This window comes from Strix uralensis, chromosome 13 (genome assembly GCF_047716275.1).
Source record: "Strix uralensis isolate ZFMK-TIS-50842 chromosome 13, bStrUra1, whole genome shotgun sequence".
NCBI classification, from domain to species: domain Eukaryota; kingdom Metazoa; phylum Chordata; class Aves; order Strigiformes; family Strigidae; genus Strix; species Strix uralensis.
Window position 1 is genome coordinate 12,790,738 of NC_133984.1, and position 23,063 is coordinate 12,813,800.

The 23,063-nt window shown below is 45.4% G+C and overlaps 1 protein-coding gene across 6 annotated transcripts; it reads left to right on the top strand.

Moving 5' to 3' along the window:
• Position 1: 1 nt before the first annotated feature.
• On the top strand, positions 2-22,290 carry VAMP7 (vesicle associated membrane protein 7). 6 transcript variants are annotated; one of them, XM_074882754.1, is made up of 8 exons: positions 2-78; positions 7,114-7,272; positions 10,471-10,528; positions 11,124-11,261; positions 14,821-14,911; positions 15,513-15,580; positions 17,540-17,632; positions 18,332-22,290. In XM_074882754.1, the coding sequence occupies exons 2-8, from the start codon at positions 7,127-7,129 to the stop codon at positions 18,398-18,400; spliced, it is 663 nt and encodes a 220-aa protein (XP_074738855.1). In that variant the 5' UTR covers positions 2-78; positions 7,114-7,126; the 3' UTR covers positions 18,401-22,290. The 6 variants fall into 6 exon arrangements, with proteins under 6 accessions (XP_074738855.1, XP_074738854.1, XP_074738857.1 ...); XM_074882753.1 differs by having other exon boundaries at positions 77-225; XM_074882756.1 differs by lacking the exon at positions 2-78 and adding an exon at positions 106-204.
• The last annotated feature ends 773 nt before the right edge of the window (positions 22,291-23,063 follow it).

Consider the following 23,063-nt stretch of genomic DNA (forward strand, 5'->3'; position numbering starts at 1 on the left):
GGGGGCGGGAGGGGGGTGGTTAATCGAGCGCGGCGGGCGGCGGCGCCCTGGGAGCGCTCCCTCCTGCCGTGGCGGCCGGTGAGCGGCGGCGGCGGGGAGGGCTCAGCGGGGAGGCCGGGCCCCTTAGGAGAGCCGCCTGGCGCACTCAAGAGAGCGGCTCTGTCGCCGGTCCCCCCCGCTCCCGGGGGCGGTGAGGCTGGGCCCGTAAGGCCGGGAGCGGTTGCGGTGAGGGCGGAGGAGGCTGTCCGGGCGGCCCCGGCTGCCCCGGCGCTGGGGGTGGGCCGCTGCCCGAGGGTGCTGCTGGTCGGAGGCCTCGTTCGGTGTCAGCGGGGGGAGGCGCGGCCTTGGGCTGGGCTGTGGGGGCTCGGGAGGCCGGTTGCTGGAGCGCGGCGGGGGAAAGGCCGTAGCTGCTGCGCTGCATTAACTCCGGCCTTGCTGGTGTCAGTCGAGGCAAAGGCTTGCGTGGATTTTAAAGACTGGATAGTGATAAATCGTTACAGTTAGGCTTGCGATGGGGGATGCTGTAAGTAAGCATGCTTTAGGGTGTACATGTTGCCTCTCTAGAGAGCTGTGTGTTCAATAGCTGTGATATTCTGTTTCTTTTACGCTTCTAAAACGTGTTATGCTGCCTTCTAGAAAAGGTGATGAGGCTGGAGGAAAAAGTGGGTTAATCGTATCTAGCGATTTGGTTCTGTAATGATGAAGTGGAGGTACCTGAAGTAAGCTATGCAGGCGGGAGGAAGCAGAACTTCTGTTGAGTTGGTGCATGAATGCCATGCTTCTCAGGCTTAAAAATGAACAAATAAACTACAAGGCTTAATGTTGGAATATTCTTTAAAGTAATAATAATTTGCAGATGCTGAGGAAGGGTTAAAGGGAAGTCTAGACTACTTTCTGCTGAAGTCACCATACTTAAACGATCTTCTTACTGCAGTCTGACAGTTTGCAACTTGCAGGGTTGCAACACCTACACTTATTTCATGTTTAAAGCCACTAGTAATGTGATGCCCCTTGCTTTCCATAAAAAGGATTTCTGGAAGTATAAGCAGTAACCTCCTCCATCACTTGTTGGTACTGAGGCTGTGAATCTTCTGGCCAAGAAGAAGGACTGACGAGTCCCCCTCAGCTAGCAGGGGCAGCATGGCTGACAGAGGATGGACACAGTTTTCTGGGTTCAATTCTTGCCCCAGCTGTCTTAACTGACATCTGATAGTTTGTTCTAGATCTTCAGTGAAGTCAGAGCAACAAAAAAGTTGTTTTGTGTCTTGCTTGAAAGTAATAAATCATCCCTACTGAGGTTTTAAACTTCATGTTGAAGACAACCAGTGTTTCTGACATGCTTTAAGATGCTGCAGGTTTTTCTGTGCCCTTCTGTTAAATGCCATGAGAGACTTTGTAGGCAGCAGAATGCCGCATCTTGCAGCGTGACTTGCAGTGAGTAAATAGTCATTGTGATACAAATGCAATACTCACCTTTGTGCTTCATCTCGGTTAGCTGCCAGATGCTTCTGGCACTGCTTAAGGAGCTCTTTGGATCCGTGGTGGTTTTTGGGTGGCTGAGGAATGCAGCCTTTTCCCCCTTTCCCTCCTGATTTGGAGCCTTTCCATGCAAGGCCTACCTGATACCTCTAAGTGAGTTTTTCGTTCAGGAAGGTTTGGTGTTGGCTATTTCCAGCCATTCCATACTGTAAGTTTAGATAGAAGGCAGTTGTGATCTCTAGGTTATACAAAGGGGTGGTTTTAATTCCTGACTCGCTTGTAATTTCTGAGGAGAGATGTTCTCTAGCAGTTCAATAGATTTCTATTGCTAACAAAAGTAATACACGAGTGTTACAGAGCTGCATGGGACACTGCTTATAGAGAGAACTACTTGTTAAATCTGTTTTGTTTCATTTAATTCATTCTGCTCAAAGCTGGGGGCAGGTGTCATTGCAAAGTACATGACTGTTGTCTCCCAAGTAAGGCCGCGGACTGTGAATTCAGTGAGTTGATTTCCTTGCTGCTGCAGGACTGTGGGATCCCACAGCGTCAGGGAGTGTCACCTTACTTGTGGTACTGTTGAACTCTCACCTCGCTAATGTGAGTTCTGCAAATATCCAACACTAAAAGAACAGAGACTTTTAGAAGTTGTCTAAACCACTTTATAATCCTCAGTTTAAACCTGGAGTTCTTCTACTCTGGAAATTAAGGTGTCTCTTTGCTTGTGTGGGCAGGGGGAGGGTGTGTGGATGTTTTTTCTTTTACAACTGCTCCTTTACATTGGTCCTGTTCATTGAGTGACTGCAATGTGAAGAGATTGGTTTCTTGATACTTGCCAGTCACCTGATTGCTCAAGGGACTTAGTCGTGTTTGTTTATTCCTGGTGTTGCACTGACACAGTTCTGGTTCAGTTGTTGGACTGGCCAAAGCATTGCAGATCTTGGTGGATCTGAAGGGACGTGATTGTATGATAAATGCCTCTTGGTTTTGTTAGCATTGGTGCAGATCAGTGTGCTGTTGCAATTGTTCACAAATTCTTTGACGTGTTGCTCAGCAGTTCCTCGTTGTTATTAGCACCTGAAGAGATCAGGTGTTGAGTGAGTAGAAAACGGAATTAAATGCAGTTTGTGGAGTTTGTATCTTCTGGCTAAATTAGTTGAAGCTGAAGTGTAGGATAGGGGATGACTCTAAGCTTGTAGAAAATCACTTGTGAAGGACTGGACAGTTGAATATTATTTTTTCAATTTTTGGTCATAGATATTACTTTTTTCTGGGAAAACGTTTGTGTTCTCTGCAGCCTTCTCAGACACGAGTGAGCTTCTGTCTCTTTAATCAGGAGAAACTAGGAGCAGTTGCATAGCAGTTAATCATTTCTTTTTACAAGATCAGAATCAGCTGTGTGGCTGCCCTTGTCTCTGGTGTGATAAGCATTTAACTTGAGTTATCCAAGGTTTAGTTTTGTTTCATCTTTGTCTATAAACTTGTTGATTTTGGTTTTTTGCTTGGCTTCCTTTCTGCTTTAGCTTCTTCAGGTGGAAGTAGTGGCTCCTGCAGGAGGTTCCAAGGAGTTACTCATTCCTTTATGTTTTAGCTCTGAGTAATCCCCACTTCTGCTCAATGCCATGTCCATCTGAAATGATGTTGTGAGCATCAGGCTAAAGCTCTTGGTCTCTTCAGGTCTGTGGAGGGGAACTTGTGATTAGTAAATTACTCAGCTTGTGTTTAACTAGGGGTAGATGAGTCTTGACTTAGAGCACTGGAGTCCCACTTTGTGACCCTCAGACTTGCCTATCTGTAGCACTGTGCTTTGAAGAGCTGAGAGCAGCTTTCTAAGGCCAGAGGCAGCAAAATATCACTGGAACCTGTGACTACTTTTCCTGCTCTAATGCAATCAACATGTGGTTGATACAGCTATTTAAGGCTGGCTTAAAAAAAAAAAAAAAGCAAGCTCTGCTAAATTGGCCACGTAAGTCTTCTGTGGCAGGATGTCAGTGCTGGGAACACCCCCAAATGGGTTTTGTGTATGCAGGTTGGCCAGTCTCTGGGCTTTTCTAGATACTGCTTTCTGGAAGGCAGTTTGGATTTTCTGTAGTGGGGCAGCTGTAAAACGCTCATCAAGAAGTGATCTGGCAGGCTGGTTCAGTGATGCTGGAGGGAGAAGGCTGTGGTCGGGCTTCTGAGAAGCTTTGCAAATGACTTGGCACTCTGCTTGTCATGTGATGTTCTTGGTAGTTCAAGAGTTGCAAGAGATGATAGGATGCCTTGGAAGCGTGTTTTTAAACTCCTTTAAGGCATTTGCTCTGAACTGGGAGTGCTGGGACTTAGCAGGCCTTTTTATAACTCTTAATTGTTCCTGTACAAGAAGAACAGTGTGGTGAGCAAAAGGAGCCCTAAAGCTCAAGTACTGTGAGCATCATGACCTTGACGGGGGCTGGACCATGGTTCTGACTTGGTGGGCCGTCAGCTTTGCTCCTTGAAAATATTATTTGCTCTTCATAGCATTTCTCCCTGGAAAAAAGATCCTGAACTTCTGTGAAGTGATTCTCAGTGTTATGAATGACTGTACTGAGTCAGACTGAAGGTGGGTCTGGCTCTGTGGTGACTGGTGGGATGCCTCAGCAAGAGCAGAAGAATAGAAGAAACTCATGATAACACTCTTAGGCTCCAGCAAGTGGCTGCTTGGGTGATAATTTGTTTAACAGTGATTCTTTTTCTCCATAAACTTGTCAGTTACTTTCTGAACTCATGTGAACTCTTTTCCTCCATGAAAACACATGCGAATGAGCTTCAGAAGGTGCATTGTGTGAAGAACTACTTCCTTCTGCTGGAACCTGTTCTTGAACTTTCCTTTAATTTTTGTATTAGACAGTGAGTAATCACGACTTTCTTCTCTGCTTTATATTCTTTCTCCTTGGGTATCTTTGCACTGAGGAGTTTCCTTAGTGTGAAAGGGGGAAAACTGTTACCCTTGCTTTCCCATATTAGGTAACTTCCATAATTTTCTTTAGGTAGACACAGCCACTACTTGAGCATAATAAGCACCACCTGTCCTTACGTTTAAAGATCATCTCCTCTTAGATGTGAAAGAATTTGGTTTTCTTCTGCAATGCTGACAGGCTGGATGCTGACAGGCCGGTTGTGAGCCTGCAAGCCAGCATACCTGTAACTGTGGGAGGAAGCAAAAACAAACTTAGCTGTTTGTCACCTGTTAGTACTGACATTTTTAAATGAGCTGGAGCTTGCTTGCTGCAGTCTTGAAGTGAGGGGGACAAGGCAGGGGAACAGCTGTTTGCAAACCCCAATTCCTTCACCGTCTGCTGGTCTGGGCACTCTTCTCCTCTCCCTAACAGGCTTTGTGCAAACATGTCAGCTGGATATAAATTGTGTTATTTAAATCCCTGAGCCATGTAGAGGTGAGGTTGGCACCAAGGTGGGAGTGGTAGATGGGAAATGAGGTGCATGAGTACTTTGACGGTAATTAAGGACAAGGGAAGGTGTCATATCAAAAAGAGCAGCGGGTAAATGCAACAAGTTGCCTTTGTTCTGAAAACTGGTCTTGCTCTGAGATAGTGTAAACAAGAAACAAGCTGTGCAAAGCAGCATGAGGGGCTTCCCTCTTGTCCTTGGTAGAAATGAAGAGGCATGTATATGAGTCGGAGCAGTGCCAGTCAGGAGGAAGCAAGAGCAGCAAATCTGTCTGGGGGAGCTGCTGCTGAGTGCACTGGTGTTTCCTTCCCCCTCCAGTTATTGATGCCCTTTTGTTGTGTTACTGATCAGGAAGAGCAAAGGAGAACAGCTTCTCTGGGAACTTGCATCTTCGTGGTGTGAGGCTTTGTCTGGGGTGTTCTCCCTTCCCCTTTACTGGCACTATGAACTCTCTCAGGTTTTATAGAGTGTGCCTGGCTGGGTGCTTTCCTCTGAAGGTCCTTTGAGACCTCTTACTGTTCTGCTTCCCACTTCGCTTGCTGTGACCCCTTGTCAAACTCCTCCTTTGCTGCCTTCTTCCTTCAGCAGTGCTGGCTCTGAATACATCAGTGCTCCCAGGTAGTTGTAGTTTAGCCGTGGAGTCTATTCTCTGAATAAATCCATGAGTTTATTATTTTTCCCCTCCAATGTTGAGCTCTTAAAGATGTGAAAGGTTTGGGAGATTACCTGATTGTTGCTGGCCAAGCCTGAATCTGTCAAGCTCAGATGGATAAAGTGAGCCCTGATGGCAGTGGGGTAGTGATTGTAGCTCAACTTCATGGCCTCGTTAACAGCTCTGCATTCCTCCATCACCTCTTCCACTGTTGCCGTGATCATTTGTGCATCAGTTTGCATGAAAGCATAAGCTCTTCAGGGCAGATCTGTCCGCACAGTGCTCAGTAGGACCAACCCCTGATACAGAAGAGATCGATAGGTCACTTCAGTTGGTGCCAGAAGGGTGTGAAGTCTGGCTGGGTGTAGCCTATGTTCAGTCTTTCTGCCTGTGGTCTTTGGATCCTGAAGCTAAACTGTTGCTTTTCTGCTGTTTGTACCTATTTCTGGAGAGGTCTCCAAGCTACTTGGTTGTGTTGAAATAGGTGTGTGATCTTTCCAGCCAGAATACAGACATTTCTAGACACAAAGCAAGGCAGGCAACATGAGGGCAGTCAAGTGCAAAGTGAAAAATAAGATTTTTGGGTATTGAGGGGTCAAAAGTCTTCCCTAAGCCTTTCCTAAGCAGAAAAGAGGCTTATGGATGTACTGGATCAGCCAAGCAGATGTCACAGCTGTGGTCTGACATGTGGTTTCACATGTTAAGTCTTGGGTCTGTCAGTAGATTAATGTGATGATACTTGAGCTGATCAAGTGTGTCCCTTTATATGACAGCAGGCATGTTTTCCAACTCTGGACACTTGACAGAAGTCTGGCCCTGAAACATGTGTACGCTGTAACCTGTCCTGTTTGATATGTATGCAAGAGTGTTGGCTTGTAGAAATGGTGTGTTGCTGAGGGTAATCAGTTTGCAAATGTGCTGTCTTGCTTTGAGAAGTGCAGATTATGTGCTTTTACAGAAGTCTTGGGACAACATGCACTTAGTGAGTGTCTCTAGACCATTAAAAGGGGATGTGTATGGTGTGACTCTAAGCAAGTGGCAGTTTTTCTACTTCAGTTTGATAGCAATCAAAGCCAAGGCCTTACGCCTAACAGTCATGTGTTGGGGATGGTGGGCTTGGTCTGTATAATGAGCTGCTGTTAACATAGCTGCAAGACAGTTACTTCCTTTCTGAACTGGAACTTGCTGGTCACAGGCAGCTTTTTCAGTAGCAAGAAAAAACTTAAGGGTCAGTTGAAGAGCAAAAAAATGTACTAATAGCTAGAAATCTAGGTGGAAACAAGGTAGGCAAAATTCATTATGGGATCACTGACTGTAGGACACCATGCAGTTGCAGTAAGAAAAACCTTCTAGCAGTTATTGTAGTCTTGGTGTCATTCAGAACAGAACCTAAAAGAGGAAATGAGAGAAATTTTCTGATAATGGTATCCTGTCGAAGTATTGAACAGGCTTATGCCTCCCTTCCATTATGTAGAGGGCTGAGAGAATACTGTTGAGATTATGATGCTTTTTCTGCCAAAGAACACAAGTAATTCTTGCAGTGTTTTTATTTCCAGGTAGTGTGAAGCCATGGCTATCCTGTTTGCTGTTGTGGCGAGGGGCACAACCATCCTTGCCAAACATGCCTGGTGTGGAGGAAACTTCCTGGAGGTGACAGAGCAGATCCTGGCAAAAATACCATCTGAAAACAACAAACTGACCTATTCACATGGGAAGTGAGTAATGTTTCTCTTCTGGGTATGGGAGGGGAGACTAGTGAGCATACACGAGGATAGGAATAAATGGAGTGTAGCCAGACTCAGATTTGGCTGTGTTAGTATGCTGATTGAATGTGCAGTCAGCACAATAGCTATTTTTCCCCCCCCAGAATTTTGCAGCATAACCAGGATTTGAATTTGGATTAAGCAGTTGATACAAAATCAAGTTTTCTATTTTTATACAACTCCAAAGTGAGTTGGAGGGTGCTCAGCTGTGAATATCAAACTGTTGGGAGTCTTTGGTATTTGGCTTGTGGAGTCTTTTGCTGGCTTTTCTGAGGCTTGAACATGGCTTTACGTAAAAATATCACCCTTCTCAGATGACTTGTGGATCCTGGTTGCTTTAAGTCATGCTGGCAGATGTTGTAGAGTCATCCTGAGCTATCACAAATCCTCTCTGTGGGACAGAAAGATTTTTCCCAGGCTTCAGCAGATCTCGGTCAATGTTGATAGAATGGAGGGATTAGATGTTACATCGCCTGAGACTGTGCTGACTGACTGCACATGTAAAGGAGGTAAGTCAGTATGCTGGTGTGCAAACTAAAGAAAGAACTGTGGAAAAAGCAAATTTAGAAGTGTTGGACCCTACTTCAGCTCCATCTTTGGAATTGGCAGTGTGGCTGGATTCTCAGTGTTGCCCAAGCTGTTGTGTTAAAGCTGATTTGGCTGCCTGAGGATTCAAGAGATAAAAATTGGGGTAGACTTCCCACATCTTTCCCTGGCTTGGGAGCACTAAATGTCCCTGGGGGAGAGCTTTCTGAGGAAGCTGCCTGCCCTGTGGTCTAAAGTACTTTGGATGCTGTATTTTTTTTCTACTGTAATTTTAAGGGTACAGTTATTTTTCTTTTGTTTTAACTTTGCCTTGAGTGCTGTTCAACCAACTGCAGAGTTGAGTTTCAGGAGTGCCATAGTGCTATTTTTATAGATGAAAACTTGAATTGTGGTAGAGATGGGTTTGCTCTTCACTGGGGAGCACTGAGATAGGTAAATAATGCATCTGTACTTGCAAAACATGCTGCAAAGTGTACAATATTTTTCTTGTTACTGTTTCCTTAATGAGGATTTAACAAATGTAGCAGAAGATCACTGCCGTTTGTGGTTGTTCTGCTTTGCATTGTGCTGTTAAAACATACAGGTGCCATTCTGCAGCTCTGGGCACTGAGCTTGGCATCAGTGTGTCTCCTCTGCTAAAGTTAGTCTCTTCTGACAAGTCTTATATTGGCTTTTTTTCTGTGATTTGGACAACCACCTCTTTTGTCAGAATCTGCCCACCCTGCCTTCCGTCTAGGAGACGGGTAGGAAGAGTTCCTAGCCGTCTGTTTGGGGAGATTGAATATTTTCACACACCCATGCTTGGAGCTGGTAACTTCTTCCTGCTGTCAAAAAGCAAGGTTTTTGGTTTGTGGAGATACAGAATAGCTTTTATTTTTTCCCTTTGACCATGATAACTGGGGAGAACATGAAAGCCCTGAAGCTGAGTGAGCACAAGGAGTTGTTGTTTTTCCTGTCTGTAGGGTTTCAGGGGTTGTCCTGCCTTGCCAGGGTCCCAGCCTGCAGGGTAGAAAATTGCCCTGTTATCTGTCTGTCTAGGATCCCTTCTCCTTTTCTGAAACAGGAAAAAACTTGAGTTTCTTTTAACTTTGTTTGGACTTCTTAAACTCATTTAATGATTTGTTTTTGTTTTTAAGAAGAGCTTCTGTGTCTTTTATATAATCTCCAAGGAAAACCCGCCCTCTAGCATCAGGAGTTCTTGGGGTTATTCTGTCTCTGCTGTTAAGATTCTTCTACAAGTCAGTGGGGAGCTTGCAAGGTAGTACCAGGCAAGCTTTATCTCTCTCCTCCAGGAAGGAGGGGCAGTAGTTGTGGATATGCAGGGATTTTTTTTTTTTTCATGAGAACAGACCTTCAGGGCAGTGAACTCTACTTCTAGCCCACTCCTAAAGCTTAATTCAATGTTGTCTTATTTATATAATACAAAACCTGAGTTTGAAAGCTACTGAGCTGTGCCCATAGAGCTGTACAAGGCAACTGCTGTGCAGCACATGCATTAACTTGCTTTTATTCTGGAGTTTGTACAAGGGTCTGCATGCTTACTAGGAAAACTTTTGGGAATACACAAATGTCAAAGTGAAAGGAATACACAGAGTTTTTAGAGAAGACAAAAAAGTATTCATGCGGCCTTTTTGCAACTCTATTCCTATTCTGTCCTGCTGTACTTGTCAGAAGAATACATCACCTACTGGAGCATCAAATGGTGGTGAGGGGGCAGTGTAATAAAAAAAGCAATAGCTAAAGCCAGTGAGTTGAACTAGAATGCTCTGATCAGTTCTGGGTTGGGTATAAACTAAAGGTTTTTTTTTTTCTGGTGGGCCTAAAATAACAACTTGGTTTTATTTTGATAGGAAAATACTGCTTTGAGCTGGTTTGCACTGTTTTTCAGGATACTGAGGGTTGCTGTTAACTAACATTGGTGTTCACTCAGCACCACCGAAGGCATCTTTACATGAATAGTTAACCTAGCCACATGATTTGAGCCTGTTTAGCGTGATTATTGTTCTATCTAATTCATTTTCTGCTGTGGTTGCTTTTGTCTCTTAGCCTTTGCGTTGAAAACCGAAGGCAGCGCAACCCAGTGGTTATACAAAGAAGGCTAAAGAAGCAAGTCACTGTGCCAGCGAGGGTCACTTAAAGTATTATCTCTCTGGTCATTCTAACTGCAGCTCTCGTCACGTGTGAATTAGTGCATGGATGCTTGCTTGTATGCACATTGATTAGGATTAGATAAAAATCTTACCCCTGGGTATCCTGTCAAGGTTTGGTTCTTACAAGTAGCTGGAAGAACATGGAACTAAGGTGGTTTAACAACTAAATGTCCCACAAAGTTTTTGCTAAGCATGGCATGCTGTGCAGTATGTGAGGCCAGTGATTCTTTAACATGCAGGTGGTCTCTAATTCAGTGTAGGTTATAGGAACGGAGACACTTACCTGAACAAAGATCACTGGGGTATGCTGGCATCTGTGTGATTTGCTGTAGAGTAACTGGAATTTGCTCTTCTAGTTCTCCAGCCCTTGAAGGCCCTGCAGGCAGCAGTATGTTCTAGATTAGTCCTGTGGCAGCTCCAAATGACCTTTTTTTCCTTTCTTTGTTCTCTGCAGTTATCTGTTTCATTACATCTGCCAAGACAGGATTATATACCTCTGCATCACAGATGATGTAAGTATTTTGGTTACAGCTATTGCACAGACAGGCTCTTTGAAGGTTTTGGCTTTTTTGTATCTGTATGTCAAAACAAATCAATAGAGGGTGTTAATCTGAGGTGTCTTTATTTCCCATTGGAACTACTGCTTGTGTTCTCTTTCACATCAGTTACAGCTTTGAAGTCTAAGCCTGGAACTCAAATGCATATGAATAGTTTTTAGGTTAAGTTTCTCTCTTAGCATCCCCAGTGCAGTAGAATCTAGATGTAGAGACTAGCCTTTAATTGTCAGTGAAATATGCATAACACTCTTCAATTCTGGAAGTGTTGAAGCAAAAACGTCTCCCTCCCTGGAAGAAGGTACCAGGAACAGAATTAGAACTATGGATACCCCAGTAAAGTCTGCTGCCAGCCAACGTCCAGGAGGCTGAGGCTGAAATCTGGCTGCTGTTCAAACCCCAAGATGACCAGTCAAATCCCACAGTGTTATGTGCAGCATGCCTGCTAAGAACTGATAATTACAGTTTCTCTACAGCTGGCTACATACCCCATTATACTTCATTATTCCTGACTTGATACAGCTCTGGACATGGTCTGTTCTCTTCCTTCCAGGACTTTGAACGATCCAGAGCCTTCAACTTCCTGAATGAAATCAAGAAGAGGTTTCAGACCACATATGGTTCAAGAGCACAGACAGCCCTTCCCTATGCAATGAACAGCGAGTTCTCAAGTGTCTTAGCTGCACAGCTGGTGAGATCTGTTGCTAAATGGGATTTCCCTAACAAACCAAACTCCTCCCCAGAAATTCTCCTTTTATTTTCTTGCTCGGAACTGAAGCACCATGCTGAGTCTGGGTATAAAGCCAGGGGAGTTGGCTGTTCTCCCCACACTTACCCTTCAGCTGGGTTGCTCCACAGTTTCGGTGGTAAAAATGAGTTGGGGTTAACAGTGATGCATTAACTGTTTGTACCAGGTAGCTGTGCTGGAGATTAGATCTTAAAGGTAACATTTGAAATGTCAAACCTAGTTGGAGTTGCCCATCCAGTGCTAACATCACTGTCACTAGATGTAGAGACTAGCCTTTAATTGTCAGTGAAATATGCATAACACTCTTCAATTCTGGAAGTGTTGAAGCAAAAATGTCTCCCTCCCTGGAAGAAGGTACCAGGAACAGAATTAGAACTATGGATACCCCAGTAAAGTCTGCTGCCAGCCAACGTCCAGGAGGCTGAGGCTGAAATCTGGCTGTTTGCGCTTTTCCCTGGTGTTTGGTCTGCAGTGGTATACTTACAGCACCTGCAGAGAAAACAGACCTGGGGAAAGCACAGGACTGTTGCTAGATGTAATGTCAAATTTAAATTAATGAGGTCAGATGGAAGATAGAGAAGGAATAAATAACTGCTCTGCAACTCATAATATCAATAGCTTCATTAGTGCACAGAACCTCAGGCTATACTGTCTACAAGGGAATTGTTTTGAATCTTCTGTTGAAGACTCGTAAGAGTCCTTAACTGACTACGAACAACTTCATAGCCTGAGCAATGTTGTTTCAGGGTTGTGTTTTGGTTTTTTTTGAGACCTCCCTTGAATTAAAGATGTCATGTCCTTGGAATATTTGCTTTTAGAGCATGTACACAATCTGTATCAGGGGCAACGACCACTGTTGCTTACATGTGGTGTAGGAGGTTCTCAATTTGCTTTGCTGTGGCTGGTGAGCATGTTAGTGCTGCTGCTGTTCTCTGTGAAGGGCTTGGCTTTTTTCCTGCTGGATCTACTGAAAGTGCCAGGTTTGGTGATACTACAGGCACAGCTGGAGAGGTCCTTTGCTGATGACCCATGAGCATAACTCTTGCCTGTAAGTGTAGAAACTGGACAAGCTTTATAACACTCTCCAGCACTAATAGTTGCATGTTGAGGTGCAGGGTGAAGCCAGGACTCTGAGGTAGGTGAAGTAAGGATTTGCACTTGCACTGTTGCTGCCTGAAGTTTGTAGTGGAGTTTGTGAAAGGAGGCGTTTGGTGCCCTCAGTGACTAGTGGGGGTGATTTGGAGCATGTAAAGTTGCACATAGTTCATTGCAGAAACTGTTCTTCGGCTTATGCAGCAGATAGAAAGCAATGAATAATAATGCCAGTGTGGCTCCAGAAGGGCCCAATGCATTGTGCATAATAAATTAGATTAACTTCCTATGTGTGATAGGACTGAGTTTTTCTTCACCAGGCTTTGATATGTGGAGATTGAAACTATATGAAGTGATGACTCATCAAATTGTAAGCTGTTCATGGTGGGAATAAGCTTAGTGAATTGCCTTATCAGAAGAGCCAGGCAGTCTTCAGAGCCATGGTGCTGATATTCCTCTATAAACCCCAGCATTTCCATTTCTCTAAACCATAAGAGGAGCTGCCTACCTTAGCTTTTGCATATTGATGGAAATCCAGGCATCAAATAATAGAAGTTAAGTGATGACAGAAAGCTCTTTCCTCACATGGCTCTAAAACTTGCTGAGATGAGCGCCCTGCTGACCGAACTTTACATGTAGTGGAAGAGCAGGACTGTTATCTAAGTGATTCCTGTAACTTAAAGAGTTTGTGTGTGAGGCTGAGGGTGAGGGCAGAGATCATATGGCAGTTCAGAGATCATGCTACAACTCAAGTGTAGCACACAGATAATACTGAAAAGGGAAACTACGTTCCCAGTAAAACCAGTGACCAGCTTTGATAGCATGCCAGTTCTGCACCTTTCCCAGAAAGAATAACCTCTGAGGAGAAGGGTCAAAGGAGCTGTCGCATTCAGTGCTATAACCATTAATTATGACCTGAGTATGTGGATGATGTTAGAGACTCTTGCTTCCTGTGTTGTCAGAAATGGATGCAAATCAAACACTTATTCAGAAGAAAACTGTGGTCTAAGTAGCCATGTGGGTGGTCATGAAGTAGGTCAATCGGGATCTCGTCCTGGCCTCTGCTGTCAGTCTCCTTAGATGGTCTCTTGTTAAAGTGGAGATTTTTGTGAAGGTCTTCAGATGTGAGTGTAAGGGCTACAAGTTTAGAGGTAAACAATGGTATATCTATGAGTCTTGCTATAGAGACCTATTTCCCTGGGTGAAGGTGACTTAAAGGGAGCTGGGGCTAAGCAGTGTTTGACTGCAGAGGACCTGTGATGAGAGCAATGACTTAAAATCAATCCAGGAATAGCAAAACTTAGTTATCCAACGCTGATGGCACCTCAGTTTTCCCTCCTTTGATTCTGCAAACACTGTGACACTCCTTTTAACCTGGGGATGTTGCTAGTGCTTCTCTTGCCCAGCAGTCTGAACTGTGCAGTCACCAAAGGTTTGCTTGTGATCCGAAAACCTGAAGAACAGTCTTTGAGCAAAGTCACTGTCACTTCTGAAGGGAAGAGAATGAAGGGGAAGGGCTGACAGGAGTGGTGCACAGGTTAGCAACATGGCCTGGTTTTTGGCTTTCTTGCGTGAGGCCGCAGAACGGAGTGTGCTTCTGTAGGTATCCAACAAGCTAGTGGGGGAACTTGCTCCATACAGACACCGAGCATGCCACTGGGGTATCTAGTGCGTGCTTTTCCCACTTGCTGTGATGCACCAGAGGGATTTGATACCAGCAAAGCTGTCAGACTGTAGGGGGTGGGATGTGATATCCTTCTGGGTGGGTCTAGTATGCAGCAGACTGGCTCCTGGCTGCTTGTATCCTCTCCACAGGGAGAGCAGTTAGGCAACTCAAACTGGCCACCTTCAACATCTGGTGTGGCGTTTCCAGCTCACGGGCCCTCCTCACCTTTGCTGGAACTCCCTCTGATGTTCACCCACAGAGATGGCTGCATGTTCTCTTGCTTGTGAAGTTGCAGGGTGCTCTTGATGTGCTGTAGAGAAGGTCATGGAAGTGTGCTGTCTTCATAAATGGTTCAGAAATGATGTGTGAGAGTGGGACCACTGATAGTAGCCAAGGCATTTAGTGAACCATATCTCACAGATTCTTGTCTTAACTTTCCTTCCTTGCTGCCAATTGCTAAGACTTTCAAAGGGGGTTGTTATTTCTGGGCACTCTGGAAGTTGCAGGCACCTGGCTGCCTTGCAGCTCCTGCAGAGCAGGAGCAGGTGGGCATGTGTGATCTCTAAGTGGCTGAGAGGGGCAGATTTGTGTCTACTACCCACTTATAAATGTCTCTGGTAATTTGAAAACTCACATTTATGTCTGTGCTGTTCTGCAGTGACCAGGAGTTGCATTTTTTTGTCTTCAGGAACTGAAGTGCAGTGTCGAGGGTCCGTGCTTTCACTGACTATTCATTTGTTACAGAAATACCACTCGGAGAGCAAGGGCACTGACCAGGTGGCAGAGACGCAAGCTCAAATCGATGAACTTAAAGGAATCATGGTTCGAAACATAGGTATCTGGCTTCCCTGTGTGCAGAGCCCTGGGCCGGAATGGCAGTCCCCAGGGAGAGTTACCAAGAGCGAAGCTGATGGTGGGGCAGCTTCTCTTGCCAAAATGAACTGGTGAAGAAGGGGCTGGGGGAGCTCTGAGTTTGCAAACTATCGCTTGTGTTGAGCTTGACTGAGGGTGGCACGTGGGTGTGAGGAGCACTGAGATGAACTTGCACTGCTTGTGATGGGATGAAGCACACTCTGGATTTGGTCTGTTGGTCACTGTCGTTCTCCTGCAGCTGCTGTGAGGAAAATGCTCCTCAGTAGCTTTTTTTTTTTTGGTCAGATTCTGGTTTGGATTTTGACAAGTATGACCACTTCAAACAGAGGGTTAGATTTGGAATTGACCAGAACAGAGTCAGGTCAGTCCCAAAATGTAGCCTGTGTGATGTGAGACTGTTCCTTAAGTACTGTTGCCTGGCAGTTTCTGAAAGGCTGAGAACTACTTGATGTCCAGTAAGCCCCTGCCAAGAGTTCCTGGCTTGCAGCTGGGCTTGGGTATTGGAAGCAGCTTTTTGCACTGGGATTCTACCTACAGATTTGAATTTTTGTCTCTTTCTCCAGACCTTGTGGCACAAAGAGGAGAGAAGCTGGAGTTGCTGATCGATAAAACAGAGAATCTTGTGGATTCGGTAAGTCTGGGGAAGAACTTAAAAATGGGAAGTAATGTTATTGCATCACTTGTGCTCAAGGGAGCAGTGGAGGTGAAGATCAGCATCTAGAGCCACTTTTTAACAGACTATGAAGCATTTAGATCTACAGGTAATCCTTCCCCTTGTCAGTCACAAGTCCTGTCTTATTCCCCCCACTCCCTATTGCTGTTTCACAAGCTGCATCCTGGCCCTGCAGCTCCTTTAAGAGAATGAAGGTATCCCGTGTGTCTCTGTCCTGCTAAATACTGCTGCACCGCTGGCCAAATGCTCTGCTCCCAAGGACCCACTGCCTGCTGCCCCATCCTGTTAAGGAACCATCTTCAACTTGCTCCTGTTTGCTACAACCAGTGCACAGGCTAACATGCTGCCAGCACAAGTGGTGGTGATTCTTGTCCTCATCTCTTGTGCCCAAGCCAAGGAAAACCCACTCTGTCTGGAGTAATAGGAAATCCAAATATCTCTAAGCTGGCAAAAAGTGTTCATGCTTTACAGAGGTAGTACAGATGCTGGAGCTTACCCAGTAGGGAATGCTGTCCTCCAGCTATCAGGTGTTTAAACCTTACTGTTTCCTCAGGGGGGTGGAAAGAAGTTGTCTAATCTCAGGTAATGCTTTAGACAAATGGTCTGAAATTCCTTTAGCAATTAGGCTGAATTCCTGTACGAGCTCTCCCAAGGTGTGTTGATTCTTGGAAACCATGTAGAAAAGTGAAGGAATGGGATATACCTCTAGTATGAATGTCTTACAGCCTGATGGTGAGTGTCCTAGGAGATCCAGGGCTGAAGGTCTCAAACTTCAGAGTAATGGACTGTTTTATCACTCCTGTATGAGCTCTGACCACCAGAATATTGTGCATAAACAACACGTTAGAACCCTCCTAGCAACAGTGGCAAGGGCCCCCTTTTGGGAGGGAGGTCTGTAGAAGCTGGTGGTCAGAGGAGAACTAGCCTGGGCTGAGGTGAGGGGTGTTGGTATCCAGAAGTCTGCTTCCATGTCTAGAAACTGCATGGCTGAGCAAGAAAAGTGCTCCCGAAGTACAGGTGGTGGCTGAGCATGGGAATCGGCTTGAAGTCAGAATTACAGTTCATAGGGATGCAGTTCTGCCTGGTGGAGCCTTGTCTGGAAGAGTTGAGGGCTGGTTTGTGGGGAAAACCTGAAAATATCCACCAGAGTGTGCTGCTGAGTTAGCTTGCCGCAGCCTTTCTCCAGGCAGGCATGGCCTTGCATGAGCTGCTCAGGGAAAGCATGTGAAAATAGATGCACTGATACAGCCTGGTGGGTGTTTGAGGTCGTTCAGTGACCAAAACCTGTTTGGAGTGGCTGGAATTGGAGGATACAGAGAGGAGACTTGCAACAGGACAACAACAAGCTTTCCATAAAAGCCTAAATACTGAAGGAAAGTTGTAGCATTAAAGGACTTGTCTAGTCTCTGTGGAGCGGCTGTCAAGAGTAGCAGGATGGGTTGTCTTGTTTTGGCAGGTGTATTTACAGTAATCAAGTTGCATGTAATGTGTTGGTGATTAGATCAGTAGTTCCATAAATATTTTGGAGCACTTCAATTCCCAAAAGGTTGGAAGTCAAATGAGAACCCAACCAGTTGTACTCTAAGGTAAACTAATCCTTGCGGGCAGCCTGCTGACCTGGTGATCCTCTGTGTTTAATTCTCCCAAGCTGAGCATGGGAAGGCATAACCCTGAGCTGGTTCTGGACTTACTCTTACACTTTATCTTGCCCCTGAAGTAGTGTGGGAGAGTTTTCTCTTGATGCCTGTTCAGTTTTGTATTAGTGTAACTGCAGGAGTTAAACGGCTCTGGAAGAGATAATGGCAGTGGTTTGGGTTATTAGGGAGGTATTAGCTGGGAAAAGCCTCTTCATCTTGGGATGTAGCTTCCCTTGCAGCAGGTTCAGGAATGAATTACTTGTTTTACTTTCTCTTGTAGTCAGTCACTTTCAAAACTACCAGCAGGAACCTTGCTAGAGCCATGTGTATGAAGAACCTCAAGCTTACCATCGTCATCATCATTGTATCAATTGTAAGTATGGAGCACAGTAACCTTTAGCTCTTAAGTCAGGCTTAACTACTGGAAAGTGCCAATAGCATATTGCTGTCATTAGACATGCATGTACTCATCTCTGTGCCTGGAAGGGCCTCAGCTGTAAAACAAGTGTTTTGATGGTCTTGTGTGAGGAGAGACAAGCATCGTGCCAGGCAGCTTTTCTTGTCAAGGCAATAGGAGTAGCTTCCCAGACAGTTCTGTCTGACTTCTACATGCCTGTCATAGGCAGCTGCCTTGCTAGCTCTGTTAGAAGCGGAGGTATTGGGTGTATGGCTACTCTACCTGTAATGACTTTTCAGGCCTTAGTCCTGTTAGTATCTTGTTACTTTGAAGTAGCTTTTCTCGCTGTGACAGCATATGTCCAGCCTGTAATCAGTGCAAACAGCGCTAACGTGAGGATGCTGAAGTGTAGTTGCAGGTTAGATCTGTGAAGTACTTTGTCACCACCAAACCGTCATTTGTGTCTTGCTGGAGGACAGGTCTCATCCCCACGTTGCTGTGGGGATGTGGAGGAAGCAGCACTGGCACAAAGTTCCGTGGGGCATTTGACGAGTTATTTAGGGCTTTGATAACTGGGGGCTTCCAAGCTTGTGTTTGGATTGCCAGGGCAAGTCAGCAGTTGACAGAGTGACAGAAGTGCAATTCTCTACTGAAGTGGCTGCTTTCTTTCTCCAGGTTATCATCTATATCATTCTGTCGGCTGCCTGTGGTGGGCTTGCGTGGCCAAGCTGTGTGCAGAAGTAATTGGAGGCAGCTGGTGCTGGTCACTTGGAGATGAGAATCACAGGAGTGTGAAGAAGCAACCTACCGAATAACTCTTAATCTTTCACTACTGACACCTTCTCATTCTTCCATCCCTCCAGGACTTCAGACTTTTTTGCCTTATCACCCCAAACAGGCCCAGCTGGTCACTGCTCTGCAGCTGGACCCTCAAGAATGGGCTGGTTTAAATTACTTGAAGGGATTTTTTTTGTTTCTGTCCCAACTACAGCCTTCTCAGCTGGGTGGGCAGTACGTCCAGCTCTGGAGGGTTATGTGCATGCTCGCCCATGTGTCCGTGTAGCTTTGCACTTCCATGTGAGTGTGTGGGTGGAGAACAGTACTGCTAGCACCCTGCGGGTGGTGGCAGAGGGTTGTTCAGGGTGGGCTGAGCCAAATAATGGTGGAGGTACAAGATGGGTGTATGTGAATTTCCACTGTCTACAAATATTGGAGATCCAGGTGCCTCTCCCTGCATGTCTGGCCTCATGTAGGGTTTCAACACATAAAGGTTGCAAGTGTAATAGTGATAGCACCAAAAAGAATGGCTTTTGGGATGGGGCTTTGGGCACTGTGTGATGGAGGTGCTGCTTCTGGATGAAATCTCCCTGTTCCTGGAGGTCTTTCTGCAGGTGGTAGGAGGGTGTTGGGTCACCTCAGCATTTTGAAAAGGCTGCCTCTTCATCCTCACTTCTTCCTCATCTCCCCTCGCCTTAATTTGTGGCTAAATCAATACAGTAAAGGAGATGGTCGCGTATAGTTAAGGTTGCAGTAATGTATCTGCTTTCTCATGTTATTTCTCCTCTTCTTCTTTTGAGGGTGGACTAAAATGAATACTAATGTTATCACTTTGCTAAGGTGACATTGGGGGCCAATTTGTTGATCTGGCTTGATAAGGTGTCAGGTAGCTGCTGCTTGTGCTTCTACTCAGAAGGTGTGCGCTAAAAACTGAGGACAGAAGGGACAGAAGGTTGGAGCTGAGGGATGGTTACTTTCTCTATGGTCTGAAGAAAGGCTCTTTCAGAGGATGTAGTATGTTTACTCCTCTGAAAAGAAAAAAACCAAACCCCAAGCCAAACCCAAGGCTAATAACCAAATGTAGGATCAGGAGTGCCGATGACGTGCGGCTATCGGAGGACGGGCTCCTTTGCCTACTCCTGGAAGCAGTGACCGCTGTATTTCTGTCCCAGGTGGACACCAGCCATCAGGCCAGTCCTGGCGGACGGGAGCCAAAGCTGCTGTTGCCTGGGCTGAGGGGTGTAGAGACTTCTGTCTTGTATCTCACAGGCTTGTGTCCAAGAGAAGGAACGGAAACAACTGAAAGCTCATAAAAGCCTCAGATGCTCTGCAAAGGAAGCTGCATCTCCTTGGCCCAGGGAAGTGGCTTCTGATGGTGGAAGCTGCTGAGGTAGGGGAAGGGGAGGCTTCACTGATGACTCAACTGGAGTGTGGGGTTGGTGCCATGGGCTCCCTTGTGCCCTGCAGCGTGGGCTTGCCCCAGGCTATGATGCAAAACTGCTGTTCCTTCACATGCTTTTCTTAGTGTGTTATGCTGACCTTGGAGCTTTCCAGCAGCTGCCAGATAAAGAGTTCTCCCACAAACTTATATGCTTATTTGGATTTGTCTTCTACTAGGCTGAAATTTAACTAAGAGTAATCAGATCTTGATATCCAGGAAGTGTCAGTGGTTCTGGTCAGCACTGTGGGCACTGGCCTCTGTTTCCCTTTGTGTTAATTGAAAGCTTAGAGAAAGATGTCCTTCCTCTTACCTCCTCCTCCTCCAGCCACCCCCAGTTCAGTGTACAATTGCGCATGTTTTAGGCATTGTTGATGTTACTGTGTTCATTTCTATGATTTGTCCTATGTACAAATACTTTTTAAAGAAAATACTTCCTTTCCTTTTAAAGGATGCACTGAGGCATTAGTGTAAAAACAAAGGTAACTTGATTTAAATAAAATTACTGTACAGAATGCAGATTTTCTTAGTTTTGTGAAAGGTGGGTCTAGCACTAGATGTAGCCTGGCGGTAGGAACTAGTCTAGGAAAAACAGTGTGTAGCTGGGGGTGTGGGTCACCCTGTGTGTAACACTGTGCTCTAGGCTTGGTGTCACCCTTCATGGCTGCTTGGAGAGGTCACAGGTGGAAGTCCTGCTGTGGAATCGTTTCCATGATGGCTGTGTAAAATCTCTCAGCTTTGGAAGGCTTTTGACTTTGTTTCTTGTGTCATGACTTGGCAGGGGCCTGTGTCTGGTGGTGGAAAGAATTTGCTTCTCCCTGCTGTGAACTCAGAGTGTCTGTGTGTGCCTGGGACAAGGGATGCTGAGGGACACAGGGTGTGGGTGGGGAGGTATGGCACATGCATCTGCCCAGTGAAAGCAGAGCTTCTTGGCTGCTCAAGTGCAGCAGCTCCTGACTGCCTTTGTTCTCAGGGCTTCGTGGTAGTTGGGGCCTTTGGCCAATGGGAGCCGCTATTGACTACAGGTCAGATTCGGCCTGGGTATAAATGGAGCCCCCTGGGGGAGCCATTTTGAGCTTGTCCCCTGGAGCTGCACACTGCGGTTGAGGACTCTCCCCTTGGGTCAGGATGCTGCCCAAGGAAGCTCCTCGAGGTGCCTTGGGTCAGGACGCTGCCCTGAGCAGGTCCTCAAGGTTGAGAGCCCTCACTTGTTAGGTGAGTGATAAAGCGTTTTGGGTTGCCATTAAACCCCAGAAAGCTGTTCTGGTCTCCTCTCACAGACATTTGAACCTGTAATTTATGGAGAGCTAGTTAACTGTATTGTTAATTAGTTTTTTATTTTTGGTGGTTGGTTGCTCATTTGGGAGCCTCCATAACAGGAGGATATGAAAGGAGGAGTGAGGACACAGGCAGGGAATCTACTGGGAAGCTTAAGGAAAGTCTATGGAAAAACTTTTAAAGGCACTTTTCCGTGATATAAAACCCCTGTCTTGAGGGAAATCCCCAGTGCTGGATGCCTTTCCTCTTTGCTAGTCATAACTGGGAAGAACCTGCTTTTCTAGAAGAGGTTATTGCACAGACTGATTCACTGCTCCCTGTCTTGCACTAGAGCCTCACTGTAAAAACGCTGTAGCCTTTCATCTACCTCAGGAATGTTAAATGCTGATGTCGTATTAGGTTTTTGAAGCAGGCTAATGCGTCACTATGAGGGAATTGGATTTCCTCTTAAACTTGCAGAAACTGAGTTCAGTTGATTGTTATCTTGGTTTGAGGCAAAGCTGCATTCTAATGATATCTGCTAGGGCTCAGGATGATGTAGAATATAAAAATCTGATGGAAGATCACTTGGTGTGAGAACAGCGTAGAAAAATGGAAGGATAAAAGTTAAACTAACATCTCATTAGTGTGATAGTTCTTGCAGAGCTAGGTTTTGTGCTTAATGTTCCTGATCTATGGCCCAAAAGCAAACAGGTGGCCCTCTCTCCAAGGGGGACAGCCATCTTCAAGTGCTTGTCCCTCTCAGATTGGTATTTGAAATGCCCAGGAATTCAAGCAGAAGCTAACCTTCCAAGGCCCTGGCTAACCTTGTTGCTTACTTTACTGTTAAGCCTCTTTGTATCCAGATCTGTATCGCTGTAGACATCCCTTCTGCAGTTCTTCATGGAAACAGGATCACATGCCTGATAAGCTTTAACTAGAATACAACCTTGAACTATTTAAACATTTTACTTTTCCAGACAGTTTTTGTTCTTTACCTAGCATTAAATCTGTTAAGTATCCATTAAATAGTAGCAGCTGTCTCAACCTGGGAGGCTGCAGAGAAGTGCACTGCCTGGAAAATGTACTTCTGGAATATAGACCATAGTAAAGACAAAACACTCAAACCAAGAATAAACTCAAATAGAGAAATCGAACTGAAGTGGGGCTGGTCTTTCCTCCTTCTGTACCTGGGGAAGGTAAATAAGTTCAATGGGACTAGGTTCCAGCTTTTCCACAGGCAGAAATATTTGCAAAGAACCTTCTCCATAAAGGAAAAGCGTCACCAGGACAGTGCTGTAAACCTGCAAAGCTCTATCAGGGGGTAGCAAGAAGCCTAGTGGTGTAAAACTGGTTGTGTCTGACATTTTTGCTTATGGAAGGGAGGTGTTTATATAGCTCCAGTTCCAGCTCTGCCTCTTCTCTCAGGTGTAATGGTGCTTATAACCTTAGCCCTTTCAGCAAGATTTACAAAGCTGAAGAGGGTTATTTCAATTTCAGGAAAGTAATGGTATGTAGCTCTAAGAAGTTTGTAATAAGATACTGATATTCCTTAGAATGAGCAAATGGAACTTGGAGAAAGAAACCCTTGCTACTTTTCAGTTACTGGCTTACAGGTGCATCTCTTGAGGTGACCAACCCACCCTTGGTCTCAAAGCTTCCACACCTGGTGCTGAAAGCTCCTATGGCATGACTACTACTGCACACAGGGCTGAGAAGAGTCAGCTACTCCCACAGCCAGTCCTGGGCCACGATTATCCTTCTAGGCAAAATGACTCTAGTACAGGAACACATAGGTGAGCTAGGCTGAAACAGCAATTTGATATCAACTGTCTCTTCCTCTTTTTTTTTTTCTTTCTAAAGCAAGCTTGATGCAGAGTGATCTCTGCTGTAAAGCACCCTGCAGAGCTTCCTATTTGCAAGTGTAGTTTCCCG